The sequence below is a fragment of the Halichoeres trimaculatus genome, unplaced genomic scaffold (genome assembly GCF_033239565.1).
Source record: "Halichoeres trimaculatus isolate MK-OKI-2021-1 unplaced genomic scaffold, fHalTri1.1 fHalTri1_scaffold_5, whole genome shotgun sequence".
NCBI classification, from domain to species: domain Eukaryota; kingdom Metazoa; phylum Chordata; class Actinopteri; order Labriformes; family Labridae; genus Halichoeres; species Halichoeres trimaculatus.
This window is the reverse complement of record NW_027437183.1, coordinates 27,517,868-27,544,285: the sequence shown is the minus strand read 5'-3', so window position 1 is coordinate 27,544,285 and position 26,418 is coordinate 27,517,868. Positions and strand designations below refer to the sequence as shown.

The 26,418-nt window shown below is 40.6% G+C and overlaps 3 protein-coding genes across 4 annotated transcripts in view; 2 read left to right on the top strand and 1 right to left on the bottom strand.

Annotated features, from left to right (window-relative positions):
• Positions 1-3,518: 3,518 nt before the first annotated feature.
• hspb11 (heat shock protein, alpha-crystallin-related, b11) lies at positions 3,519-6,691 on the bottom strand. Its single transcript, XM_074671304.1, has 5 exons — positions 6,445-6,691; positions 6,235-6,341; positions 3,945-4,013; positions 3,807-3,850; positions 3,519-3,725 (listed from the first exon to the last, which is right to left on the bottom strand). The coding sequence occupies exons 1-5, from the start codon at positions 6,534-6,536 to the stop codon at positions 3,633-3,635; spliced, it is 405 nt and encodes a 134-aa protein (XP_074527405.1). The 5' UTR covers positions 6,537-6,691; the 3' UTR covers positions 3,519-3,632.
• smn1 (survival of motor neuron 1, telomeric) lies at positions 6,683-11,178 on the top strand. The gene is made up of 8 exons (XM_074671303.1): positions 6,683-6,841; positions 7,287-7,358; positions 8,670-8,789; positions 9,058-9,249; positions 9,926-10,105; positions 10,291-10,365; positions 10,492-10,602; positions 10,884-11,178. The coding sequence occupies exons 1-8, from the start codon at positions 6,794-6,796 to the stop codon at positions 10,938-10,940; spliced, it is 855 nt and encodes a 284-aa protein (XP_074527404.1). The 5' UTR covers positions 6,683-6,793; the 3' UTR covers positions 10,941-11,178.
• A 3,900-nt stretch (positions 11,179-15,078) lies between these two features.
• Positions 15,079-26,418, top strand: part of rtkna (rhotekin a) — a 69,351-nt gene continuing 58,011 nt past the window's right edge. For both annotated transcript variants that reach the window (XM_074670534.1, XM_074670538.1), the window contains exon 1: positions 15,079-15,535. In XM_074670534.1, coding sequence (XP_074526635.1) covers positions 15,425-15,535 — 111 coding nt within the window. In that variant the 5' untranslated portion in view covers positions 15,079-15,424. The remainder of the gene's footprint in view (positions 15,536-26,418) is intronic.

Below are 26,418 nucleotides of genomic sequence, written 5' to 3'. Positions count from 1 at the left end.
TTGCTGTGGAATGCATACACCTAACAGCAAGTGAATGAAAGCAACGTTTGAGGTAGTTATTATGGGATAATGTTTTACTTTCTAAATAATGAATGATAAAAAGAAACTATAATAACTAGCTGGATGATTATTTGCTGATCCAGTTCATTCCTAGAAACGATTTATTTCTTTTATGAGCACAAACCTTTGAAATTCAAAATGTAAGAGTGAACTTATGTCAGGACTCTGAATCAAAAAAGAAACTTTCTTCCAGTACTTAGCAGAAATGAAAAAGTCCAATCAAGTGTAATTGCTTGATTAAAAATAAAATTGATATATAGTAAAGTACACACTGCTCAACACCTGTGACTGATACCAGCGAGGGCACACTATTTTAAAGATTTACTTTGTGTGCAGTTTTGTGTTTAGAGATAAAAGGAGAGAGATTAAAGGGGTCTGGATAGAATAAACAAATGTAAATATTTTGATAGTGAAAACAAAAAAGGAAAAGGTGATCTCCCAGAATCATCTATCTCTCTCTACACTGTTTGTTCGTGAGAGTTTGCTGGCACAGTTTCACTCAGAGACAAATAGTCTTTCCTTGCAGCAGCCCCGGACATTTGGCTATAGAATTTTGGATCTTTTCCTCTTCCTCACAAGGGCACAGCCGTTTGTGAAGCAAAAGTTTAACTACTCCCACCCACGCTATACTCTGAGGCCAGCTCTGAGTATTAAGCAGAAATATATGCACACACTGCACTGGCCAGAAATGTGTGGCAATCTGGAGATTACTCAGCTACCCACAATTACATTACACTACCACAGCAGGTCAGAGGAGATTTAAAGGCAGACAGACTCAAGTGGAAGTGTGAGGTGAGGGGCTGTAGGCTGGGGCACTCAAACTCAAGTGACTGATAAGTGTTTTAAAGCGCTAGCTGTGCGACTAAGGGCAGAAAAGCCGGAAAAAAAGAAAGTAGTAAAGGTTGACACTGCAGCTCTGGTACTGGTAAAAATTTAGTTCACCACACAAAGCCAAACACGAAGCTGAAGCGAACTAAGCGCCTTTGGCAAATGCAGCTCAGGAACACAGACGGTATGCTGAGATAGAAACAGAAATAAGTACCAGCAAACAAGGTGGGGTGCAACAGTGGTGATTTAAAAGGCAAAAAAAGTTTGTCTATTGTGCATCAGTGCTCATTGTAGCACCTTTAGTACTTAGTTTTCTGTATCCTGAAACAAAACTTTTAATCTGTTTGAGCCCACAGGCTTCGCTAAGGTGTATTTTCTCCCAACAGATACAATAGAAGCTTATTTTTGTGTAAAGCTTTAAACATATGAAATAACTAACCTGCATTATTTTTATTTTATTTTATTGCCATCTTAAATGCACTTCCCAACCAAGAGGTATGAAGAAAATGCTTTTCATTAGCAGACCACAGTGCACGATATGAAACATGTCTTATCAAACACAGTTGTTACTGTTTGTTTGATAAGTTTGTGGGGGGAAAACTGGGTGTAGAAATAAACACAACTGCCGTATATATACAACTCAAGTTATCATCTGCACACTTTGTCAGCCCCTCATTATCATTCCCCAGCCCTCTTACACTCCAATAATGGCAAGATTGTTTTCCTCTCTGGTCTAATCATCTAATATCAGCCTTTATAGTGTTTCCTTCCTCACGCAGCAGCTCTTTCCAGCTCTGCTTCTGTCAGAGTTAAGCTGATTGGGCCAAATCAAGACTGAAATCAAATTAAAGCTTATTGTCACTGTGCATGGCTCTGCCGCTGACATGAAAGGAAGACCACACAGAGAAGATAACAGAAACTATAGCAGAGCTGGCTGGGTGGGCGGGTGAGGGGATTTCTTACTCAAAATAACTATGTGTAAGAGACACCACCTACTCTTCGTCTCTGACATGATCGTATACACATAAATCCAACGCTGTCTTTTTGTGGCAAGTGCACAGCATTTTAACTGTGCTAACAGCACAAGTGTTTTTTTTTTCATTATTTCTATTCAAGGCTTCAATATTATCTTGTTCAGAGGATCTGCTATTTCAATTATACCATGAGGTAGCAGAGAGGGGTTTTATTTTGGGAAGGTTATGATATAAATCTCTTTGTATGGACTCAGCTGAACATGCAGAGTTCTAGTCCAGCAGATGTCTGGGTGTGATTGGACAGCAGTTATGCAGCCGTCAGAAGACACTGGGTGATAATTTAGCCCTGCCCCTGCAGTGACATGATAATAACACACTCATATCCTGCTGTGATTCTCCTGATCGGCTGACAGTCAAGCACAAAAGAGCCTGAATTCATTAGTAATGGGGCTCCGCTTCTGCAAAACCTGTTACACATACAAAAAAAAGAGATCCTGCTAAATATTCCCCGCCAAGACAAGCAATAACTCACAATTTGAACACACGTGGGGAAAAAATGACAGTTCTACTATGAAATAGGAGTTTGCACCTCATTCCTGGACCCTCACCTCTAACACTATAATAAATATTCTATAGCAGTAAATAATACATGAGTCAATAGCACTATCAGTTTCCACATTGGCCTCATTACTCATTACATACTCACATACTCAAATGTGCTATATCCCAGCTATAGCCCCCAGCAATTAGTTGCTGTAAAATACCAGGGGGCTAGTTATTCAGGCATGTATTTCATATTTTTATTGGTTTATTTGGAGACCTGAATGCAGTACAAGATACAGCAAACTCAGCCTCAGCAAATCCCCAAGCTCCTCCACAGTCAGCAAAGTAATTGGGGAGGGAGTCCCAATGGGTCCAGGCTCATGGCTGAACCCTTTGCTACCGACAAGTTGAAATGGCAGTGGAGGTAGATAGGAGTCAGTGTTACTTTGCAAGTGTGTATGTGTGTGGAAGCTATAAGTATAGGAGATGGCTAGAAGACACGGTGTGAATGGGCCCACAGTCTTTAGAGACTGACTGGTTGGCCGGGAAACCATCTGGTTCCCCAACCCCCCAGTTGCATCGCCTATGGCTCACCATTTCTATGGGGACATTAAATTCTGCTCAAGGGGAGGTGGGGGGATTGTAGTGATGCCAATATAAGCCCTGCTCCTCAAAATTAGTTAATTAACTCTATCTCTCACACAGAAAGAAACTTCCTTTGTAAGAAATTCTGCCATTCATCACAATCCAATTCTTTCATTCTAAAGCTTTGCCAACTATCTGCTTTTGAAATTAGCAGGAACAGTTCAATGTGGGATAAAAAGGAAAAGCTCCATTAGTCAATCCATAACATTAAATAAGGAAAAAATAAACTAAAAGGAGGATTTGAGATTCTTTTTATTTAAGACCAGATATAAAAATAGGCTTTGGCTGAAACTCCACTGATGATATTAAAATGATACATTTATTTATGTTAGTCCACCTCAAACTTTACATATTCATGGGCTTACATAATCAGATTCACAGTTACTGTTACGGCTGCCTGCCACAAGGGAAAACATGTCAATGTGTCTTATCAAAACAGATTATTTAGAATATATATGTGCATGTGTATGTGTGTGTGTGTGTGTGTGTGTGTGTGTGTGTGTGTGTGTATGACATTGATTCACACATAATACATATGCATAAATACGTGAAACAGATTCAGTAAAACTGCTACCAATTATGTCAATTTTGTACACTGACTTTGTGCACTGACACAAAGTGATCATATCCTGAGGTGATGATAAAACGGAGATGCGTTGCACTGCTTCCATTTAGCTGAAAAATGAAAATAAAACAAGCAGGTTTTTTATGCAATGTATTTACATGATATCTGTTTAAATATTTGTTTTGACTTACCGATATTGCATTTGACTGAAGATGTCCATCTGTTTGCTCAAATTCTACAAGACAACCGCAAAGAAGATTTAAACCCTTTATTCAATTCTCTGGCTTCAAAGTATCAAAACATATATCATAGGTTAGTCTCTCCCTTACCTTTCTCTGTAACAAACTCAAACTGAGAAGCATGTTGTGAGGTATTCTTTTCTATCTTTAGGTGCTTGACTGAAAGAGAAAACAACACAATAAGACAAGCATAAATGTTTCTCTACCATAAACTACAGTAACACAACACAAAAGGTCTTAGTTTGTTCGTTTGTTGATTTTTTTAGGTAAATTTGACACAATGACCAAACAACAGTTGATTTAAACAATGAGCATGTTCAACTGGTTTTACTGTGGGGGACTAATATTTATTATCAAGGCAGGACCAAAGGGCATGAAAGGTAGTCTAATCATTGACTCGTCAGCTTTCTGATCAATTACATATCTCCACAACTATGAGGTCACTTGCAATGACATTTTGAACAGAAGTAAGTGATTTAAAAAATACTCTAAGTCAGAGGTCTTCAACAGAGGGTCTGTGGCCCATATAGGGTCCGTGGAGGTACTGCAGAGGTCTGTGACATTTTTAGTTGATTTGGAAATTTTTTTATATTTTTGAATGATTATTCCCAGATATTTCAATTTTTACTCATGTTATTGTCTTTGAACACATATAAATGGATATACAGAGGCCAGAGGTGTTACCTTTCAGTCAGAAGGTTCCCAAGAATAGCTCAGTGCTGAATGCATACTAACAAGGTACGTTAATACGTAGTACCAGACCTAGCTTATTTTAAAATACAATTTTATATTTATATATAAGGGAGTCTCTGCTCCGTCTCTTCATCAGCTAGGGGGTCCTTGGTCTGAGAAACATTGAAGTCCCCTGCTCTACATAATTCTTATTACTTGAGTGAACCCACCTGTAATTCTAGTGCCACTATGTGATCATTATAGTCTATCCAACCGTTCCCTCAATAACTGCTGGCCAGAATGCATTCAAAGGAGACCCTTTCAAAAACATAGACTTTCAATGTAGTGCCACCATCAGGTCAAAACTTATCAAATACTTCGCAAAATAAAAAAAATACACCAAATGAAATTACATTCCCTTCAGTTTCAGCTCATTGTCTTTTATGCTTGTTCGACAATACACACAATAAGAGAGTTTAATTAATTAATTATAAAGAAATTCTCAGTTTCTCAGGTGTTCAAGATGATGTACAAGGGGTATTTTACTTGTGACTACTTATCTTGAAAACTCTTTACCTCACCATACTTAACCTTGAGAAAATCTCAGTAATGTTAATGGTTATATACTCTATAACTGCATATTACATTCAGAACGTCAATGCACAGTAATGTAAATGACTGCCAGGTTCCATCTTGGATTATTAATTACTATCTGTGTTTTATAGATATGGCAAAACGAAATCAGTCCTTTTCATTTTGCTCTCAAGACAAAGTGATTTATTATTTTTAAATGAAGATGATTCCATATCCACCCATAACCATTTGGTGTATGCTGATGACTTGGTCATCCTTTCACCTTACAATGTCTGCAGCAACTCCTGAGAATCTGTACTAGCCATGGTGTGCAGTTTGACATTAAATACAACTGTAAGAACAGTGTGATAATGATAGTGAGAACAAAAGATGATCAGAAGCAGCAGTTTCCATCCTTCCTTATCTCTGATCAAGTCCTCACTGTAATGGAAAAAGCCTGTGGCACATTATCAGAAGTGATGATGATGATGATGTTCAGCATCAGTTCTGTAAATTGTATGCACAAGCTAATATGTTAGCAGGTAAATTTTAGATGTGTACAGAAAATGTTAAAATTGAGCTTTTAGAGCTTACTGTACTCCACTGTACACTGCTCATTTATGGTGCAACTACAGTAAAGCTAAAATGAAAAAGCTACAGACTTATAATAATGCTTTCACAATATTTCATAAATTACCTTGATGGTAGAGTGCAAATCACATGTATGTTTATGACAATGTGCCCACAAATTCATGGGTCGATTGGTTGATTCAGACAATAAAATAAAAATATCACTTACTTAACCCCACCCAAGGTTCACATCCTGCTACTGGAAACACTGCCACAAATGTCTCTTTGTGTTTTAAATTGCTGTCAATGGATGAACTGTGTTTTTCCCTTTTTTTTAAATTTCTTTCTATTAATTATCTGTTGTATTTAAATGGACTTAACGGTCTGGAATAAAGTATAACTAACTAACTTTATTTCTATTACTTACAAGTTTGAATAGTATCTTTATTACATACGTTAAAAACACATTTTATTACAAAAAGAGCAGTGTGTGCTATATGACTTTCACACTTTCTGGAACAGGAATGTTGACTCTTCATGTGATACAATCAAAGCATAAACATACCATTGTAGCTGTCAACAGACACTGCTGTAATGTTTGTGGGATCAGCAAAGCGAATGATGAACTCTTGGGGAAACATACCGGTGGTCATCCAAAACGTTTTAGTGTTTCTGTTTGTGAGGGACAAACAAACACTCAGGTAAACACCGAACAGTGGGATTGAGATCCAGCAGCAAAGCGAACACTTTGCATATACAACCAGCATGCACTCACCCGTCAATGATGTTTTCTGGTGGGTGATTCTCATCACTGGATGCAGCGACGACCACTTTTGCCCCCAGAGCTTTTTTTAAGGACTCGATCATCTCGAGTGACGCACAAAATACAGATGACGATCTCTTTCGCAGTCTTGTGAAGAAAAAAGGCAGCTTTGTATTGGGCCAAACAACCTTTTATGACATTCGTTCGAAGAAGTCGCAAATTGCATTGGTTGCCAAGCCAACCAATGCGTCGCACGATTTATACGTTACAGTTTCTGAACTACGTCACGTCTCCGACGCATGTTGCACGTTATTGTTCAGCAGTTAGCTAGCTGTTAGCATTAGTATCCACGCTCTTTGACATGGCGAATGGATGTAAAGACGTGTTGTTTACACGGGGGACTGGACAGGTTGGTAACGAAACATTAGTGTTCAGTAGATGACAACACGTGAACCAGTGTCAGCTGCTTACTTGTGACTTTAGTTGGTATGTTGAGCTAAAGCGCTAAGCTACATATCAAAACAGACGGGGGCTAAGTTGGTTAAAATAAAATGATCCAAAATTAAAAACATAAGTAATGCGGCATCTGCCTTAAGGCATAGATCTTTAGAAATCACCTTATAATGTTTTTTTCATTAAGTTCCCGGCAGACAGCAGGTGAATTAGCAGCTGATTGTGATGCTGATACTATATATTGTAGCTGTAAACATGACAGGTCAGATCAAAACTGAGGTGAAGTCAAGAAAAAGCACACAATAAAAGTGGTTGAGATCAGCATCCGTGTCACATAGCACTTGTGTCGTCTAAGATCAAGCATTATTTTGATGCTCTAAATCTGTTGTCCTTTCTTCCAGAGTGATGATTCAGATATCTGGGATGATACAGCGTTGATAAAAGCTTATGACAAAGCAGTTGCGTCATTCAAGGTAAGTTAGTGGTTTGAAGCATGTGTTAAATAAAATGTAAATGCCGTTTTTTCCCAGTTTTGTAATAATTTGGATGCAATGTGAAATGATGAAAAACAGCATTTGATGGTTTGCATTGCAATCATTTAAAGCCTATAGTTAACTGACAACAGTGTAAAAACAAAATTCGTCGCTTGGTTCAAATTTGATGCCAGCAACACATTTTAAAACATTATGGAGATTACCTCGTTTTTAAACAACACTCAAAGTGGACATGTTTTAAGAGTTCTGAAGGCTAAAGTTGTCTCATTCTTGCCTGGAAAAAAATGATTCTTGCTGCTAACAATTCAGGGTGTTCTTAGTCCCATAACAATCCCTAACTAGCCATGCCATGGGTTGTTGTGCATCCCATACCATCAGGGATGCAGGCTTTCTCATTTATTCCACACTCTATTTCTTTGTTAAACAAACAGTGGGGGTGGGACAGGTCAGCACACATGTGCGCACACACACACAGTGCTGCTAGAGCTGATGATGCGAGAAAACTTCAGAGTAATCAGGCACTAAAGTATTATCTTGTGTTTTATAGGATTGGATTATATGATTGGAGAGTGGAGTCCATGACTTCCAAAATAAATGCAGAATATTGAGTTGTCAGACCACAGGAAACGTTTCTGCTTTTCCTCAGTCCAGTTTAAATGTTCTCCTGCTAAGAAATGTTGCCTGCATTTTTGTGTTATGTTTGTATGTGGTTACCTCTTTGCATGGTACCTGCATTTACGGATACGGTGACAACTGTGTTAACAGACAGTGGTTTTTAGATGGTGTTTGGAGCCCCCAGTAGTTTCCTGAGAGAACTATGTCTGTTTTTAATACAAGATCGCAGCCCTACAAATTTCTCTGAATCTTTTAATGATATTTAATGCTTCTATTTCCTCAACCAGTTTCTAACAGAGCGGTGATCTCTTCCCATGTTTGTTTCTGAGGTTTCTCAGAGGTCCCCTTTTGATACTCATCCATGTTGCTAAGATTTTTCACAATTAGTGTCACTAGCTGAGAGATGTTTCTTCGGGTCATTTTTAGTGCTTTTCTGTGTTTTGTTGTCCCTGTCCTGACTGTTTTGAAATATGTTGCAGGCATCAAACTTATAATGAGCTTATTGTTTTTACAATGACATTTTCTTGATTTAGCATTCGATTTGATGTCACTGTTTTCAGTGCAGGCTTTAAAGTATGTGCAAATTCTAAAATCCTATCTTTAACAACACTTTACTGTGTCCAAGCTCATCTGAAAATAAGGTTGTACTTAGGTCCTTCTTGCTTTGTGTATCAGACTGCTTTAAAGGGTGAAGATGAGCCACAAGATTCCAAGAAAAACCAGCCAGGAAAAAAACGCAAGAACAACAAAAAGAACCAGAGCAGAAAAAGAACAAATGCGCCGCCAGAGAAAGAGGTATGTAACTCAAAATGTGAGAAATAAAGTGAAGTAACCTAAAAAAAAGAATAGACAAATAATTAAATTGGTATTTTGGGGGGTTTTGGCTGGGTTGTCCTTAAAATAAACATCCTAAATGGAAAGTACAGCTTAAACACACAGTGATCGCTTGATGGGATCAGCTATAATCCAGCAAATTTTGTTGAAGTTGTGTTTGTCTTAGACCTGAAAACATCAAAGACAGATTGGCCTCCTTCATCAGTCTGTTCTCTATGTTGTGTCTCAGTGGCAGGTAGGGGACTCCTGCTCTGCATACTGGTCAGAAGATGGACAGCTCTATGCGGCCACCATCTCTTCCATAGACCAAAACAGAGGCACCTGTGTGGTTGTTTTCACAGGGTACGGCAACGAGGAGGAACAGAACCTTGAAGACTTGCTTTCAGAGATATCTGAGGTTGATGAAGTAACAAATACCAAGGTAATGACTTCCAAAAACAATCTATTTATAGTCATGAAGAGTAAAATATCCAACAGAGTGTGTAAACCTGGGGCAGCTGAGAAAGGCTCCATTATGGATGGATAGAGTGAACTTGGTTACAAGGAGTGTTTGTTTTGCTGTCAGCTTTTAAGATAAAAGGAAAACTCTTTCATGCACAAAATAAAACAGACATGAAGTAAGTGAAGTGGGAATAAACAGTGAAGCTGTCTTCTTTTATTTAATTGACCTGTAATATATTTATTATGCTCCCATTCATGATCGCTTTGTAAAAATAACCAGCATCATTTGTTATTCCTTGATACAATATTTAGAGGACATTGCAGATGGATGAGGCGAGTTGAGGCAAAGTGAAATTAATATCATTTATAGTACATTATCTTTATTAAATTATAGCGCCCGGAAGGGAATAAACATTATAAATTGCTCTTTTACAATGTCATCCGTCCAATGATTAAGTTGTAATAAGTTAAACACTTGGCTCTTTAATAGATTTGAAGCTAATTTGGCCATGGATAAAGTCATATTTTGCTCTTTAGTTTGTTTTGGTTCCAAAACGAATTCTTAGATACTTCCAAGTGTGTATTCAGCAGGGAATCAACACAGCCCATGAAAATATATCATAATTAAAGCAATACTGTATGTGTCTGCTGTGAAGGTAAATGAGGCAGAATCATCAACAGAAGACAGTGACAGGTCGTCCACATCAAACCAACACAAGCAACGGCACCACAGTAAACCCCAGAAGTCTAAGACCCACAAAGAAGCCCCCCCTATGTGGGGTCCTGGTTTCCCTGGGTTTCCCCCTGGCCCACCTCCAATGCATGCTTTCAAGCAGGTATGTGTGCCTCTCTGTTAAAAAGTGTCTGACAGATTTCAAACTACGTGTTATGTGGCTAACAGAGTTCACTGAAGAGGTGTATTTGAACTGGTTCATTGGTGCAGCCATGGAGGTTCTTTTTGTGTGACTGGGATCTCCGTGTGTTTTTAACCCTTCTTATTTCTGTCTTTTGTGTCCTCAAGGGTGGAAACAGAAAAACTGGTGGTCATGGGCCTGTACCTCCTCCCTGGCCTCCCATGATGCCCTTTGGTCCACCAGTGAGTTGCAATCTATCTTAACACCACTGCAATAATTAAAGAAGATATCGTAATATTGTAAGACTTCAGAAAATTTTGATGAGTACTGAATTGAGAGAACACAGTTGGTTGATGTCTTTGCTACAGATGATCCCTCCTCCTCCTCCCCCGATGAGTCCTGACATGGTGGATGATGAAGCCTTAGGCAGTGTGCTCATCTCCTGGTACATGAGCGGATATCACACAGGATACTACCTGGTATGTTCACTGAAGCTAACTGATTTACTCTGTACTATAAAAGGGATTTTCAGTTTTTCTTCAGGTTCAGTCTCTTTCTTTACGTTGTGAAAAGAGGTGGGCGTATGTGGCAATTTAGATGCTCTTTTGCCTTTTTGGCAAAAGATGGTCCATTATTGCACTTTATGCTTCTCAGCTAAGAAGCTTTCCATCAGATGCCTTCAGCTACATTATAGGTGGGAGTCGCTGATGTTCAGAAGGAGAGGTACACTATAGAAAAATCACGTTTTTTTTTCCTAAAGGGGTTGAAGCAAGGACGAAAAGAGGCTGCTAATTGGACAAAGCTGCACCACAAATGAAATGCCGTCTGAAGAATTCATGGTTTCACCTGCACAGCGTGTCACATGGAGCTGCAGTCATCCTCTGTTCGGCCTGATGTGTTTTCCCTTGTTGTCTCAAAAACAAATGTTTATTGATGAAGTGTAAACTTTGAAAGGAACATTCATCTGCATTCAAGGAGAACAGTTTTGTATTTTTTTTGTAAATGGATTAAATAAAGTCTTTAGGAGCATAGTTGATAACTGACTCTGTTTGTTTTTGTCACATTAAAAGTATAAACTCACAGAGTAAATGCCTTGAAGTAGATTTGTTGGAATGTAAATGAATGTAAATGGTTTGTAGTGTTTGACTTATCCAAATGAATGTGCCAGTCCTAATGATGAGTAGTTGTAATGGCACATGATGACCAGTAGAAGTCAGACTAGTATAATACATTCATATTATTGGAAAATGAGGCAAGAATGCATAATAGCTTTGTCTTCAAATCTGGAACAAGTTTTTGCCACTCATCTCATTCCTCTCCACCCTTAATCGAGTGTCTGTTGTACACCTGGGTCTCTCAGAATGCAGGAGATTTGATTGTAAGTCAGACTTGAGTCCTGCATTGGTCCCTCTGGTGCTTTCCATTCAGTTAATTCACAGAATCATTCTGCTGTTTGCACTGCAGTGGGGCTCGCTGCTCTCTCAAAGGTGTTCTCTCTTTCTCCAACAAATATAGGAATTACATCCATCACAATTTTTCACCCTACTTCATAAAGGAACAAAGTGTGAAAGGTTTCAACAATAAATATGGTGCCAGTTGCTCAGATTAAAATTCTTTGAAAAAAAAAAAAAAAAAGACATTGAATCAAGACGTTTTTTTCTTAGCTTTGATGACAAGAGCTATACTCAATGTGTGAGCCTTAAATGCTAACAAAATGTTCTTTAAATATCCAGAGATCAAATTCTATATTAAAGTATTTCAGACAATATGTTTTCGTGGTATGGCAGCTGACTTAACTGACTTTAGTGTAATGAATTTTTGTTCTGAAAACTGATCCTGGAACGCCTGAGGTTTAATAACGTAGAGGATCAGTAGAGAGAGTAAGGCAACGATTACATATACTATGTATGAGCTTATATTTAGCATATAGCTAAACACATGTAATTACAGTGGAAGCAGCCACAGCCATTCTGCTGAGCCTGTAGCACATTTGTTCCACGAAAACAGATTTCCCATATTTCCTCTACTGATGATTTGCTGCCTGCTTACACACGCTCCTCTGGTTATGAGCTGATGGCATCTGATCATAAATATATACAGTACGTTTGTGCTGAGAGAGAGTAATACAGCATAGGAATTTGTGGTGCAGTCTAACAGCATGATTGTCCGCTGTCTTTCATACCATGTGATCTTCCTCCAGCTGCTTCACAGCCGTTGCTGTCTGTGTAAAGAGCGGCCTCTTTGTTTGTGTACTGACTGTGGTCTGCATTTTATAGCCCACTGTGTCTGTGCCAGTGTTAACTGCTGTATTTGATTCTCCCTGCCTGCTAACAGTCACTTTTGTCTCTGGCTGTTTGTGTGCATTTGTGTGGGCAAAAGGAGAAAAAAAAGCAGGAGAGAAAAGAGAAACGGTAACAGAAGGAAATGTAGTTTGTGGGATTTACAAACAGAATATGCTCTATAAACGAGGGGCGATAAACCAGACCTATCTTCCCCCTGCAGATGGGTTTAAAATCTGCCACAGCACAGGCTGCACATAAGCCCATTGCCTGCCTGACTGCAGCAAACTGAGCTGCCCAAAGGGCTCGGTGCAGCCCAGTGAGGAGTTAAAAGGGGGTCAGACTGAGCTTGGGAAAGCGCTGTTCCCCTCTGAGACTGTCTACCCCCTACTGACCACAGCAGCATGAGGCATGTAAACATAATCTGCATTTCACATAGTCCCTTCTAGGAAACAGACAGATATCCGAGCAAGATCACATTGCTGCATGAGTTACAACGCCTTCAGCTATTTACTCAGGCTCCCAACACCAACAAACATCCTGCTCCTAAATAAGAGTCTGGGGAGAGATTAGAGAGACGGAGGCTTCACAGGGTCTCTCTCCATAGAGACTGAGCATGAAACGCAGTCATCAGTGCATGGTGAAAACTGGGGTGCAGACAACATTAACCTCAGAGGAGGGGAATTCATGTTTCTCTTTTCTTACAGGAAAAGCTCACTTTGGACTATTACCCACAATTTGTAAGAGTTTAGTCTATCCTGTCAGCGGTATGTGATCTGCTGTATGGAAGATACAACAACTGTTTTACTGTTTATGCCTCTATTTGTTTTGAGGAACACAACCAGGCACATAAACCAACACCAAATTTGAATTTTATGGTTTGTAAACAGACAACAGGTAGCAGTATTTAGACTGCTGGCATTCAAATGGAGATTAACACAAATTGCTCACAGGCACATTATGGCAGAGTTTACATTTTTAGAGTTAAAAACCTACCTTTTGAAACTTTTTGAGTTGTAAATCAAATCCTAATGAATGTTGACTCTCAATAACATAAACTCTGTTGTTAACGTAATGCATCTATTCTCACCCATAAATGATATGATGATTTTACATTTATGGATGGCTATGAATGTTTCTTGACTCTCGTTTGAGTTTGTACTACTGGCAGTGGTTGGAAGTATACGGTATCCAAATACAGAGAAAATGTTAATTTAAAATTCTGTTTCAAGGAAAGAAACTTAAAGAGCTGTGACATTTAAGCATTTCAGGCAATCAGTCAGTTAATGCATGAGTGAGAGTGCTGTCATAAGTCAAGGATGCAGAGTTTGTGACTCTAAGGCTCCACGGTTAAATGTGAGCTCTTATGTGTGCATTCAGTGCTTCTTATTGTGTTTAAGTGTCTGCATGAAGCTGGGACTTCCCAGCAGACCTCACTCACTGTCTGTCAGCGCAACCTCTGCTTTGTGAGGCCGATCTCTGGTGACTTTCTGACCTTCTCGAATTCCTCTCACAGCATGTTGAGTAAAGTCCTGGTGCCGACGCAGGCTGTGATCCACATTCCTGCTGGATCTTCATGCTCTCTTGGAGAAGCTTGTAAATACAGTTCTTTAACGCAACAGCAAAGCCCACACTTTGCAGCTGCTAAGACAGATATTACAGAAAAGGGGATTCTCATTGAGTAGCTTATCCATTCCATACACTGAATAGATTTTTTTTTAAGCCAGTTAATTTTTATATCTGGTATCTCTTTAAAGCTTCTGTGAGGAGTTTAAGGGGGTTATAAAACAGAGTGAAATGAATAACGGTGCCTTTTGTACAACCTACAAAATCAGGCAAGACCATTACAATAAAGTCTGATAATTTCTCTGTGGTTATTTTTCTGTCTGTAACCACTTTGACAGGAAAGTGTTGGATGAGATGACCAAAAACATGCAGCAATTAAAAAAAAAAAAAAAGAAGAAGAAGAGTGTTTACATTTTAACTGCAAATATTCATGACAAGAATACGGTGCTAGAAAAGAAATATAACAAGAAATACAACAAAATCAACACAAGCCAATGACAGGCTACAAGACTCAACAACCCACTGAGATTTCCTTTTTATTTGACACCATGTATTTATTCTGGTGAGAAAAAAAAATGTAAACACATCAGGTTGAATCCTTGTAGAACTCTTTTTTACATCTTGTTCTTGTGTTTTTTTTCATGGAGTTGTTACCTGTCAAGAATAACTTGTGTCTGAAGAGAAAAGCAAGGTTCCAACCTTATTTTGTTGATAGTAATTGGGCTAAATTGTAATTGCAGGTTGATGCTTCCAGTTTTTGATTCCTAGAGGGAATTTCAATAAGAAATTTGAAAAATTAGTTTTATGATCGTTTTAAGCTTTAAAAAGTTTGAAGACTTGAATTATGTACCCAAAACTTAAAGTCAAACAAAAATAAAGATAGTCACTAACCAGACTTATTCTTTTGTCTATTTCGCACAGGCTGTTAAATTTTATTCTTTATATCTGGATGGATTTTGTGTCATACACCATCCACAAACAAGCCTGTATTTGAGACATTGCACTTGTAAATCTCAGTAAAGTACAGACTCATCACCGGTAGAGGTCTCCGGATGGGGGACAGCACAGGGCAAAGTTAGGTCTCAGCTGTTCCACATGGGGTGTCAGTCAGTGTGTCACTGTGGGACGCGCAAGGGGCAGCGTGTGTGGAAAAGTGAAAAGTCAGCTGTGGGAGAGGAAGACTCCGTGTTTTTGTTTGTTTTTCTCCTCAGACTTGGCTTGCTCCCGTGTCGGTTCCAACATCAGAGCAAACGTCAGTTTTTTGATTCAGGGTTTGCCTAAAAACCTCCCGGGAGTTTCCCCCGGTGGGACTATTTTGTGCCGCCGCCTGGATCAGCGCTCGTCTGTTTTTGCAGTTTTTCGAAGCGATATCTCCCGCTTTAAGTTCCTTTTCCCTTTACGCTCTGCTTGCTCGGGACTTTTCTGTGAAGTTGCCAGAAAAAAAAAAGCGGAGACGATGTTTTGCCGAAACCAAACAGCGAGAGCTACCGTCGCCCGCGGCTCTGCCCTTGAAATGGAGATACGGCGAGGGAAGTTCAGAAAGAGCGTTTTCCTGGACACATCACAGGTAGAGTCTGATTGTTCGTCAGTTATCAACACACACATGCACACAACAAACACACACACACACACACACACACACACACACACACACACGCAAACACAGTAATGCAAGCACACACGCTGCTGGGGATTCTCTGTTTACAACCCTGACTGATGTCTCCCCCTCTAAACTTATTTGGCATACTTTTAATCTTGTTCTGAAGGCATCAGAGAGAGTCTACCCTGCTTTCGCTTCCTCACACATTTTAATTACAAAGCATTGGGGAGCTGTGCTGCTGCGTTCAGGTTCTCAAATCAAAGCTGTTAATTGCAGTGTTTGTAACTACTTAGCATTTTACTCGACTCTAAGCAGAGAACTTCAATATTCCTACAGAGACATAACTGTGTTTGTGTTTGGTTGTAACTTTGAAATGTTAACTGTCCCCTTATCTGCTGTGATATTGTTTTAATAATTCTTAATGGTTCAAAAATGGTTGTGATGCTGGTTCTTTCAGATGGTTATTGCATGAAATTTTTTTTTCATTATGGCGTGTTTTTAATTTGACAAAAGCTACCTCCTCTCTGCAGTCACTTTCTGTCTGTGGCCCAGTTGTGTTTTATGGGAATGACCTGCACAAAAAAGGCCAAGTTGGCTCCATCCTAAAGTTCAGAAATGGGTCAGACATGAAGCTATTGTGTGTTTATCCCCGTCAGATCTCTCCATACATTTTTCCCTTTCCTCTCTGCTAAGCTCTCATGTCAGCATCTGCTTCATGTTAGCTTCTGTTTGTCGGCGTTCAGACAGCCTCAAAGGGACTTCAAATCTAACCTGTCATTTTTTTTTCTTGTAAGCCACATTATACTGTTTTATTGGAAAGTTCTCCCTCAGTCTGTCTCTTCTGTGTCTCTCTGTTAAGCACACACTTGTCTGTGTAAACTTTGTCACTCCACTTTTACTCAAGAGTCCCAGTATTGGGATTTTCCAACCGGGAAAACTCCCAGGTTTCGGTCACTGTGGTTGTTAAAGAGTAACCAAAGCTGGATTTCGCACCTGTAAACACGTTTGGATGTTCAGAGATTGCTCTGGTATTGTTGGATAGAGGTGTGTGCTGAACAGAGAGTGAGGAAAAGAGAGGGGGAGTGGGGGGGACTCAATTGTAAGAGGATACTTAAGGAATGTTAATGGTGCAATATGGTGAATGGAAAAGATGGAGTATTGATTCTGTCCCTCTCATTCACTGTCTGAATCCCTCTCTACGTGTTCTGTGTGAGGCAAACACATTGTCAGTCTATCTGTACCAGTTGTTTATAATTCATGTCACAGGAAAACACAGCTAATCCGTCGAGAAAAAGGCACGCTCCGCGGTATTGATCTGCAGTCAGAATTAGCCTGATCTGGTGTCTGAGGAAGAAACAGGAGATCATATTTGACACACAAGCTGGTAAAGGCCAAAAACACACACTGAGCACTTCCTGAGGGAGCTGCTGTATTAATGTGGTGTTTCACAGAGGAGTGTATGATCTCGTGAGTTGTCTGGCTTGTTTTGATGATTGTCTTATAAGGATGAGACAAAGAGAAGTCGGTTTAAGAATTCATGACTTATCTGACATCATATTATATGTGCTCATTTAAAATAAGGATAACCAAAGAGGTTGACCACCCCTTACTCCTATTGCTAAAGCCTTCCTGTCTATTCATGACAACAATCACTGCTTCCTTAATGCTGTAATCTGCTCTCCACTCGTTCTCATACAACTTTAATTTGTGTCCCTGCCTTTGTTGCCAATGCTAATGATCCTCTTTCAGACTCTGGGACTCTCCTCCGGCTCCCCTCAGTGCCACCGTGGAACCAGCCTGTGGCATTTCAATGAAGCAAGCCAGCTTGCTGTGAAAGTACCCTATTTTCACTGTGCCAGCGGAAACCATGTGTGTGTGTGTGTGTGTGTGTGTGTGTGTGTGTGTGTGTGTGTGTGTGTGTGTGTGTGTGTGTGTGTGTGTGTGTGTGTGTGTGAGTGTGTGTGTTTAGTGCCAGCATTTGAGCCTCTTATGTAAATGTTTGCATGTAAAGGTGCTTTTTGTGGAATTTCGGGTTGTTTGCGTTATCAGAGAATGAAACGCACAGGGCTCGGACAGCTGATAGAGAAGCACTCCCGTGTTGGACTGAACCCAAAGCGAGGAGCGCCAACTTTGTTTTGCACACTCATTTGTATGCATGCAGGCAGAGAAATTGGGTGTCCGCGAGAGAAAAGATAGCAGTGAGGAATTACCTTGCATGCCCTGCTATCAAACATGAAGTGCAGTTGAATAAAAACTTAGGATAAAATAAGCACTGAAAATAAACAGATTACAATGAATAGTGTAAATATGAAAGAATGGTTAAGAAAATATGTACAGTGTTTGTATTTGAAGACTTAAAAAGTGGCTCTAATCACATTTGATTAGCTCAAAAATGTAGCTTTAATTTGTGTGATTATCGTCAAAGGTATACTCAAAGCAGCCTTTGAATAGAGAAAAATTAGAACATGACATTATGAGTTTGTGCGTGTGTGTTAATGAGCCTCCATGGAGGCTGGAGGCAAGTAAAGCCAAGAGCTTTATTTTCGAAGGCTAAATCACTGCTTTTATTAATCTCCATCATTCAGATTCTGGGGATTTCTGCAGACTATATGCTTAATAACATAAATCAGTTATGCAAATTAAAGATTTAAAGTTTTAAATGCTGTCAGACGTCCAGTTCAGATGTGATGTATTAAATCCACTCAGGTTATTGTTTCTCAGTGGATCAAATTCAAAAGCCCAGAAAATTTTGAGTGACAGGCCTGCTCTAGTTTGAGGTTGCTGATTCATTCTGCAGTGTGTGGGTCATGAACTATCAGACTTATGCAGCCTGAGAGTGGACAGAGAATGAGAAACCGAGGTAAAGATTACATGCATTTGTCCTGAAATCCATTCTCCAGCCATGCTGTCCATCCACCGCCCGAGTTGAAAATGCATCTGCTTTCTGCATCCCTCCTTCCTGGTGCACAAGACCACCAATGGGTCTCTGTATCTCAGTCCCCTGTTGGCACTGCTGTCTCAGCCGAAGCCACCCAGGCCTGCAGAAGGAGCGCTGGTTGTTGTGGTTATTATTTCTATGGAGGTGGGGCAGGAATGTCTTCTATTTCGACACCGTGCATAATGTTTAACTCAAGGTTGGTCCCTACTAGTCCACACTACTGTGGCTAGCTCCAGCTATGCAGGGCCAGGAAGTGGTAATGTGTGTGTGATGGGCACACCCATCCACCCACACTCTCTCCGAGCATGCTGCAGTGTATGGCGAGGGCTGGGAGTCGGCCATTTGTGTTGAGTACAAGCTTTAAGAGCTTTTGGGCTGTGGTTTGGTTGGTTTTGGTTCTCTGCCTTTCTCCACCCTGTAGATCCACACATCCTCACCAGAGAGTATCCAAGCTGAACACACCAGTGGCTAAAACTCAGTTTGGAAAATGTAGAATAGAATAGAATAGAATAGAATAGAATAGAATAGAATAGAATAGAATAGAACTTTATTGTCATTGTAACAAGTACAACGAAATTGAAGTCACAGCAGCAATCAAGAAAACAAAAGTAAGAAAGTGTATAGTAAGTGCAAAAGGGTCCATAAGAAAATAGATGATGACAGCTTGTCCATCATTCTCCAGTTCAGCCAGCCTCCACCTCCACAGGGTCCAGGACTGAGCTTCTTCAGTCATGCTCCATCTCTGTCTCCTGGATCCTGTCTGCTCAGAGCAGGTGAAGCTCTTCCAATGTGGCGTTGGTGTCTGGTGTTAGCTCAGTTAGCCATGTCTGTGAATAGCATGATGCTACTTTGCCCTCTGGTATTCCCTCTGTTGCTGGGTTAGCACAGCTAGCTCGTCCATCTTATTGGAGATAGATCTTATGTTCCCAATAATGATGGATGGAAGGACAGGTCCATGTCATCACTTCTTAGCTCACACCTGAGAACCATCCTCACCTCCTTCTCCTCACCTTGTGGGAAGACATCAGGCCTTACACCAGTTAGCATTGACATGCTACAGGCTGCTAACAGCTGAGTTCACATGTAAACAATGCAGCCATGGTTACATGTAGGATCTCCAGACAAACACAGGAGCAAAAGTAGTAAAAATATCACTGAAGCCACAAAAAGGTTGGTGTCCATGACCAACAAATGATCCATACAAAGCAATGATCCACTCCAAATACAAAGATTAGGAAAATAAGACAAAAAAATTAGGACATAGAACAGAGAGCTGCTGCAAAAGGCAGCCATAGCCAAGAGGGCGGTGCCTAACAACCAAGGCAAAGGTGTTACTTTGCCTTATATATACTCACCAACCTTGGAAGAATGATCCCACCAGCTCTGCAGCAACTCACAACTTGAAATAAAGATGATGTGATGTGGATCACAACAGGTTTTCCAAAATTGGCTTGATTTTTGTGCATATTCAGATGAGGTATGAGGCACATTTTGCTTGTGTCAGTGAAAATTGATGCCTCCTGGTGCTACCTCTCCCCGCTCTAAGATGCTGTGAACCTGATATGTGTTCTCCAGATGCTCGGATGTATGGTTTATAGTTTACAGATCTAGCACTGTAAGCAGCCACTCAGTGTGGCCTCTCCTGGTGTTTAATGTGGCCTGGCAGAAAACTGTGATGCCTCCTTATGCAAGCATATGTTTGCATCCCCACGTGCACACTCACACACAGAGGAAGGAGAGAGGACATATAGATGTTTCAAGGACGACACTTTTGCCAGGGAAAGAGGAAGTACCTCTCAGACCCAGTGAGAAAAGAGTTGCTTTCAGAGAATGCCAGCTCCCTCCCTACCCCTCTGAATCTCACTCTCAAGGCAGCCCTGTGTACCCAGAGAACAATGGGCCATCACTGCACAGAAGTCTGAAACGGAGGCCAATGCTAGGGCATGAAATGCAGGGCTGAAGGGCCTTCTTAAAAGAGAACACATCCTATGTGTCAAAGTTGGCAAGCATGGGCTGCATGGAGTCCTGTGAGGCAGGAATCTGATTTTCAGCACAAATCTTCCGAATTCATGTCAGACCATTTGGTAGTGCTTCAACCTGGCTGAACTTGAAAGTATGTGCACACCCTCCAAGGTTTCTGCACAGGTTGAGCACTGCAGGGGTGCAGGGGGGGATGCCAGGGACAACTTCACCCCCGTGAAGACCAGTCCTCTCACTCAAAGCTGAGCTCTCTGCTTGGAGGCTTTCTTGGTATGCTGAAGGATGTTTTAATGAGCAAATGTTTAACGTCTTTATTACTAAGGCTGTGTGAGTTTATCTACTACTTGGCCTCTGTGTGAGCACAGATTGTTCAATCTCAATATCTTCAAGCTGTGAGCAAAAATGTTACCACTGTCCCGCTGTTGTATCCATGGTAATGACCGGACTGTTTGCCTAATAAGCGGTGAAAGAGAGAATAAATCAGCATTGTTCCAATAAAGAAAGATTATGCCACTGTAACAATCACACACAAACACACTCATCTGTTGTCATCTTATGCAAAGAGACACGGTTATGTTGAAGTTTGTTGTCACACAATAGGCCGCTTGTTGATGGGGGAATTTACCAGTAACTGATGTAATTCCAGTAAGATCCTTACTGTTATACAATGTTAATCTATCCCAGCTTTTAATTTGTTCTTTTCCGCAGAGCAAAAGTTCACAAGCTAAGAATAAACTGAGGATTTGTTCACTAGATTTGGGGACTGAAAAGCCCTGAAGCTCTCGGTTTTCTTCTTATTTCATCTGACCCGCTCCTGCTGACACACCAATTGGTCTCATGGTGCACGGGTGTCATCCTGCGTTGATTCTTCTGTGCAGACACCAGGACTGCCCTTTGCCTCACATTCTTGTTGTATTTCAGTCTCTCTGACCGGAAATGCTGGAGAAACCGTTCAAGGCTTTTGACTTTGGCAAGGACAAACCTGGTGTTTTCGAGGTAAAGTTTATAGTTTCTGGTAGTAGTTCTTTAAGTTTTCGACATGTTTTTACTATCAAACTTCATGCAGTTTTTCATTGCAGAGCTCTGATGGCATGCAGTGTGTGTAGTCAGTTTAGATCAAACAAAAAGAGCTTTTAAGATAAGATAATATTTCAGGCAAAACCACAAATTATCTAATGTTTCTGTCCTCTTACTTTCAATTTTTGTTTTACGATCGAATATGCTTACTGACTTGAATGTAAGAGCCAAAACTATGATGATAATATAAGGAGAAAGTGTTAGTCATATTTCTATGTGTTTAAAATGTCACCACTGCCCCTGCACTCGTTCAACCTTTGAGATAATAAGAAAGACTTCTTTGGTTCATGATATGATTTAAAGTTACTAGTTTGAGTCCCTGTAAAGTTAAAGCCAAATGTTCTTTTACACTGTTGAAGATTTGATTTAAACTTGAAAAATTAGGGCAGGGGTGGCCAACCAGTCAGAGACCCAGAGCCACAAAAATTACTGTGGTACTACAGAGAGCCACATCACACACATGGTCTTACAAACGCACTTCCTCTCACACATAAATGAAATTACATAAAAAGATAATCAATATGTTTCCATCCATCTTTCTATCTATCTATCTAGATAGATAGATAGATAGATAGATAGATAGATAGATAGAAAGATAGATTGATAGATTGATAGATATGAGCACATGAGCGATTGAGAGGAGCACATGTAGAGAAAGGAAACCGAAACTTAAGTATAAATCTCATCACCCAAGTATTGATTAATACTGATCCCAACGTAGGCATCAATATATCAATATTTTAGATTGACCAGCACACCACTACTCATAACAATATATAGTTCTATATATTTCTTTTAGGAATGGATCGAAGAGCCGCACACCAAAAGGCAAAGAGCCACATTCGGTTTGCGAGCCACAGGTTGGCTACCCCTGGATTAGGGTGTCGTCTGCCAGACAGTTTTAGAAGCCCATCATACACAGGGGGTGCAGTAGTCCTCTTCACAGTGGTCCCCAGTTTAACTCTCAGCCTCGACATTTTTCTGCATGTCATCCCCAACTCCCTACTTCCAACACTTCCAGTTTCTTTTCAGCTTTCTCTTCAAATAAGGCAGGAATGCTCCATAAAGTAGTTCGAAATATAGATTAAATGGATAAAACATGGGGTGGCAGTTGAATAGCTCGCCTCAGAGGTAGAAGTTCCCAGAGCAGGTGGTCTTGAGTCAAATCCATCCACTGCCCATGTGCCATAACATTCCCCAACCTCTCTTTCCTTTTTCCTTCACTATCCACCATCTAATCTTCTAAGTACGTGCCTGTAAAGCCCCAAAATAACCCCAAAATAGAAGAATAGTTTAAAGGTTTAGTTATCTAAAAAATAACATGATAAAAGGAATAATGCTCCGAGAGACATTGTTATCTACTTCCAGTTCCTCTTTTTTTCTGTAAATAGACTCAGGGTTTCCTTTGGTGTGAGGAACATATATGTTTGTGTCCTCTGTCATAAGTGTTTTAGCCTTGGGGTGTGGTTTGTGGCCTCTATCCATCTTTGTGTGGCAGCTGGTGTCAGGGTACAGTTTAACAGCTGAGGGTCTGCTGCTGATGCTGCAAGTGAGCCCCACCCAACCTCACACACACACACACACACACACACACACACACACTCACACACAGTATATTTTCTGTTCATTACAGGACTTCACACTGAACAAGGCGTTAACAGAGAGAGCATATATAGATAACAAGTATATTTGTACACACACACACACACACACACACACACACACACACACACACACACACACACACACACACACACACACACACACACACACACACACACACAGGAAGTGAGTCATACATACTGCCAGTGTGTCTGAATCTCCTCTTTTTTTGTTCTACTGTGAATGAAAGCTGCTGTTTTCAACTCTTCATTAGTCATTCATGATAACTGCAGTCTGTCAGACTCACACACTCACACACACACACCTTCAGACAATGACGAAGCAACAACGTCTCCTTGAGCAAGGTCCATTGCGTATTTTCAGACACATACGAGCTTTGTTCACACTCCGTTTGCTGGCCTGAGCGAGGCTGTCACTGGCACTGACTCGGTTAACAGACAGATGGAGAGATAGATGGAGGTGGAGTAATCACTGGATACTTTCCCACAGTTTCTCCCAGATGGGAAACTTCCCCCACGCATCATCAGACCTGTCTCTTCCACTTACGGTCTTAGATAGTGAAGTGGATAAAGCTTCTGAATTGGGGTAACCCAGAACTGTTCAACTCTTGACCTATTTTTAGTGTGTAGTCAAGTAAAACAGAAGAGGTTCATATTTATCGTCCACCAAGTTATCAAATCCCTGTATTCAAATGCAAGACTATGTCCGATGTGGATTTAAAACATTTGGTAGCATTGTATCATGAATAGCCCTTCAAATAAGCTTTTTCGGAGCCTTAAAGGTCCCATATTATGCAAAAATCACTTTCTTAAGTCTTTTAGTGAAATTTGTGGGTCTTTGGCTTTCCTCCCAGCCCACAAAATGTGATATTTAATGAAAAAACCTGTACTTAGTAGTGCTTGTGAATATAAAATCTTGACCTAAAACGAGCTGTTTGGATTTTGGGGATTTGCTGACGTCAGCGATTCCCTTTTTTGACCAATCAGGAGCAAGTCTGACCTGATTGGTCCACCGGAGCAGATACCCCTGAACCCTCTAAAGACATTAATAAGAATGGGTTAAGTATTTCTATAGTGTGTATATAAAGAGGGCTCTGATACCCTCAGTGTCCCCCCTGTCTCTGTGTTAGCATCAGGATGCTAACTTTAGCTGCGGTTAGCCTGTTGTTTTAGTGGGGCGGTATCAGCGGTGGCTCATTTACATATGAAGGTCACGCCCACTAAATCAGAGCGTTCTGAACAGAGGGGCCATGAGAGCCTGGAAACAATGCTGCTGTGATTGATTTATTGGCTTTTTGACCAAAACATGTTACTACCATTTCATGAAGACATCAATGATCCATATTAAACTGCAGAAAAGGAGCAGAATATGGGACCTTTATTATAAGCCAAAGTGGAAGTCTGCCATTTTCAGAAACAGCTGAAATGTCATAAGTTCTTATTAATCAACTGAATGGCATTGAGTCCCGCTGAGAAAAACAATCAAGAAATGAAGTGCGAGTGTATAAAGAAGTGTCTCATCCCCTATAAGATCAGGAAAGAGGTTGCTATCATCATGTCTATACCTGCCCTCTACCTCTGTGAGACTTCAAATCCCTCCACTGTTCCTTTCTCCCCAATCTATCAACGCCTCCTCTTCCCCAGGAGGGCCACATTATGTGGGCCGCACCGCTTCTCTGAGGCTCAGGTCCCCTGACACAGCAGCAGGGTTTGTGCTTTTTGCCAAGCATCAGACTGCTAACCCACTTTCCTGATCCAGATAACTCAAAGAGAGGTAGCCCTTCTTTGTCTGCACTTCTACCTGAGTGTAGAAGATTACTGTTTGTTTTATGTCCCTTTATCTCTCAATCATCTGTTTCCACTGTTCATCTCTGTGTACACACCACATGCGGCAGAGACCTTGGATGTAACCCACAGAGCCCACCGCCAACAGACTGTAACACAGAACCTGACTGCCTCATGTGAATGGTATCTCCTTCCTGTGAACATAAGACCCCCACTGTGTTAAACATTGACAAAAAGACACACATACATACACACACAGATTCCAGTGTGTGGTGTCATTTACAGTCCTATTGTCAGCCTCTTTGACTTATCACTGTGGGCTCAGAAACTTGAGAGGATTTGTCTCAGCAGGAAAAAAAACGCAGTTCTCAAACACAACACTGGACAAAATAAATGTGACAAGTGTCACGCAGTTGTGTAACTTTGCAATTTATGAAGGTATTACTGAAACAAAGAAGGATTTTGTGGTCATACACAAAGCAGATATGTCTGGGTTTGGTAATATTTTGCGAACCTTAGATGAAAAATTATGCAACACTTCAAGAAGGCATTAACCCACATAAGTAGTGAGAAAAACAAACTTTGTGCTTTGTGTGAATCAATTACAGCACTGTGTGCTTTAAGTTTAGTCCACAGCACAAGTTATTAACCTTCAATTCCAAAAAGTCATTATGGTTCAATAATAAGGGGCACATCTCTGTCACCCCTTTATGCCACTTCTCTTTGGCTCTTTCAGCTTTCTCTTTCATTTCTTTGTAGAGGAGCGTTTTATCCCCAGCTTCTAAACATCACACTATTACCTTTACTTTACTGTGAAATAGTTGGAGTCAGAGCCCTTCTTTCATTCAGAGGAATGCACTCAGAGGAGAATCAATACTGTGAAATGTTTGATTGTGCGTTACGTGCGTATGTGTGTGTGTGTGACTGTTAGGTGTGTTGTTCATGTCTGCTCCTGCACTGATCGTACCGTTGTTTTCATTTTGTGTAATCACACTGAGTCACAAAGCGATGAGTTCAGGCGACATGCCTGCTGTGAACTGCGTGTAATAACCAGCAACTGTAGCTGCTCAGTTGATGGATGAATTGTACAGCAGATTTAACCTCATACTGTTAAAAAAAAGAGACTCTTTTACCAAATAATTCAGAGCAGAACAGAGTCTAAACTCCCGTTTTCCCAGGTGCTGCTCGGCCAGCAGATCACTGCATGAATTTGTGTTGAGGAGAGGTTAAAGGGGCAAAACCACCAATGATGCCGCTCTATTTTCTGATGATGCTGAGCAGGTGTTTCACTTTATGGGAGCAGATGGGTCTATTATGCATATCTGCCTTCCCTGCATGCTGCATGGTGTACGAGTTCCTGCCAGCAAGCCCCTGTTTTAATGTGTTTGTTTACTGGGCCCAGTGGCAGACGGTGTGCTGTCAGATCTGATTGTATTGTCGCGTTGTTC

Coding starts and splice junctions, on each gene's coding strand:
- hspb11 (XM_074671304.1), bottom strand. CDS start 6,536: ATGATCGAGTCCTTAAAAAAAGCTCTGGGGGCAAAAGTGGTCGTCGCT. Junction 4,014..6,234: donor GTCTGTTGACAGCTACAATG/GTATGTTTATGC, acceptor TTTCTCTTTCAG/TCAAGCACCTAAAGATAGAA. Junction 3,851..3,944: donor TGAGTTTGTTACAGAGAAAG/GTAAGGGAGAGA, acceptor GTTGTCTTGTAG/AATTTGAGCAAACAGATGGA.
- smn1 (XM_074671303.1), top strand. CDS start 6,794: ATGGCGAATGGATGTAAAGACGTGTTGTTTACACGGGGGACTGGACAG. Junction 9,250..9,925: donor ATGAAGTAACAAATACCAAG/GTAATGACTTCC, acceptor TCTGCTGTGAAG/GTAAATGAGGCAGAATCATC. Junction 10,366..10,491: donor TGATGCCCTTTGGTCCACCA/GTGAGTTGCAAT, acceptor TCTTTGCTACAG/ATGATCCCTCCTCCTCCTCC.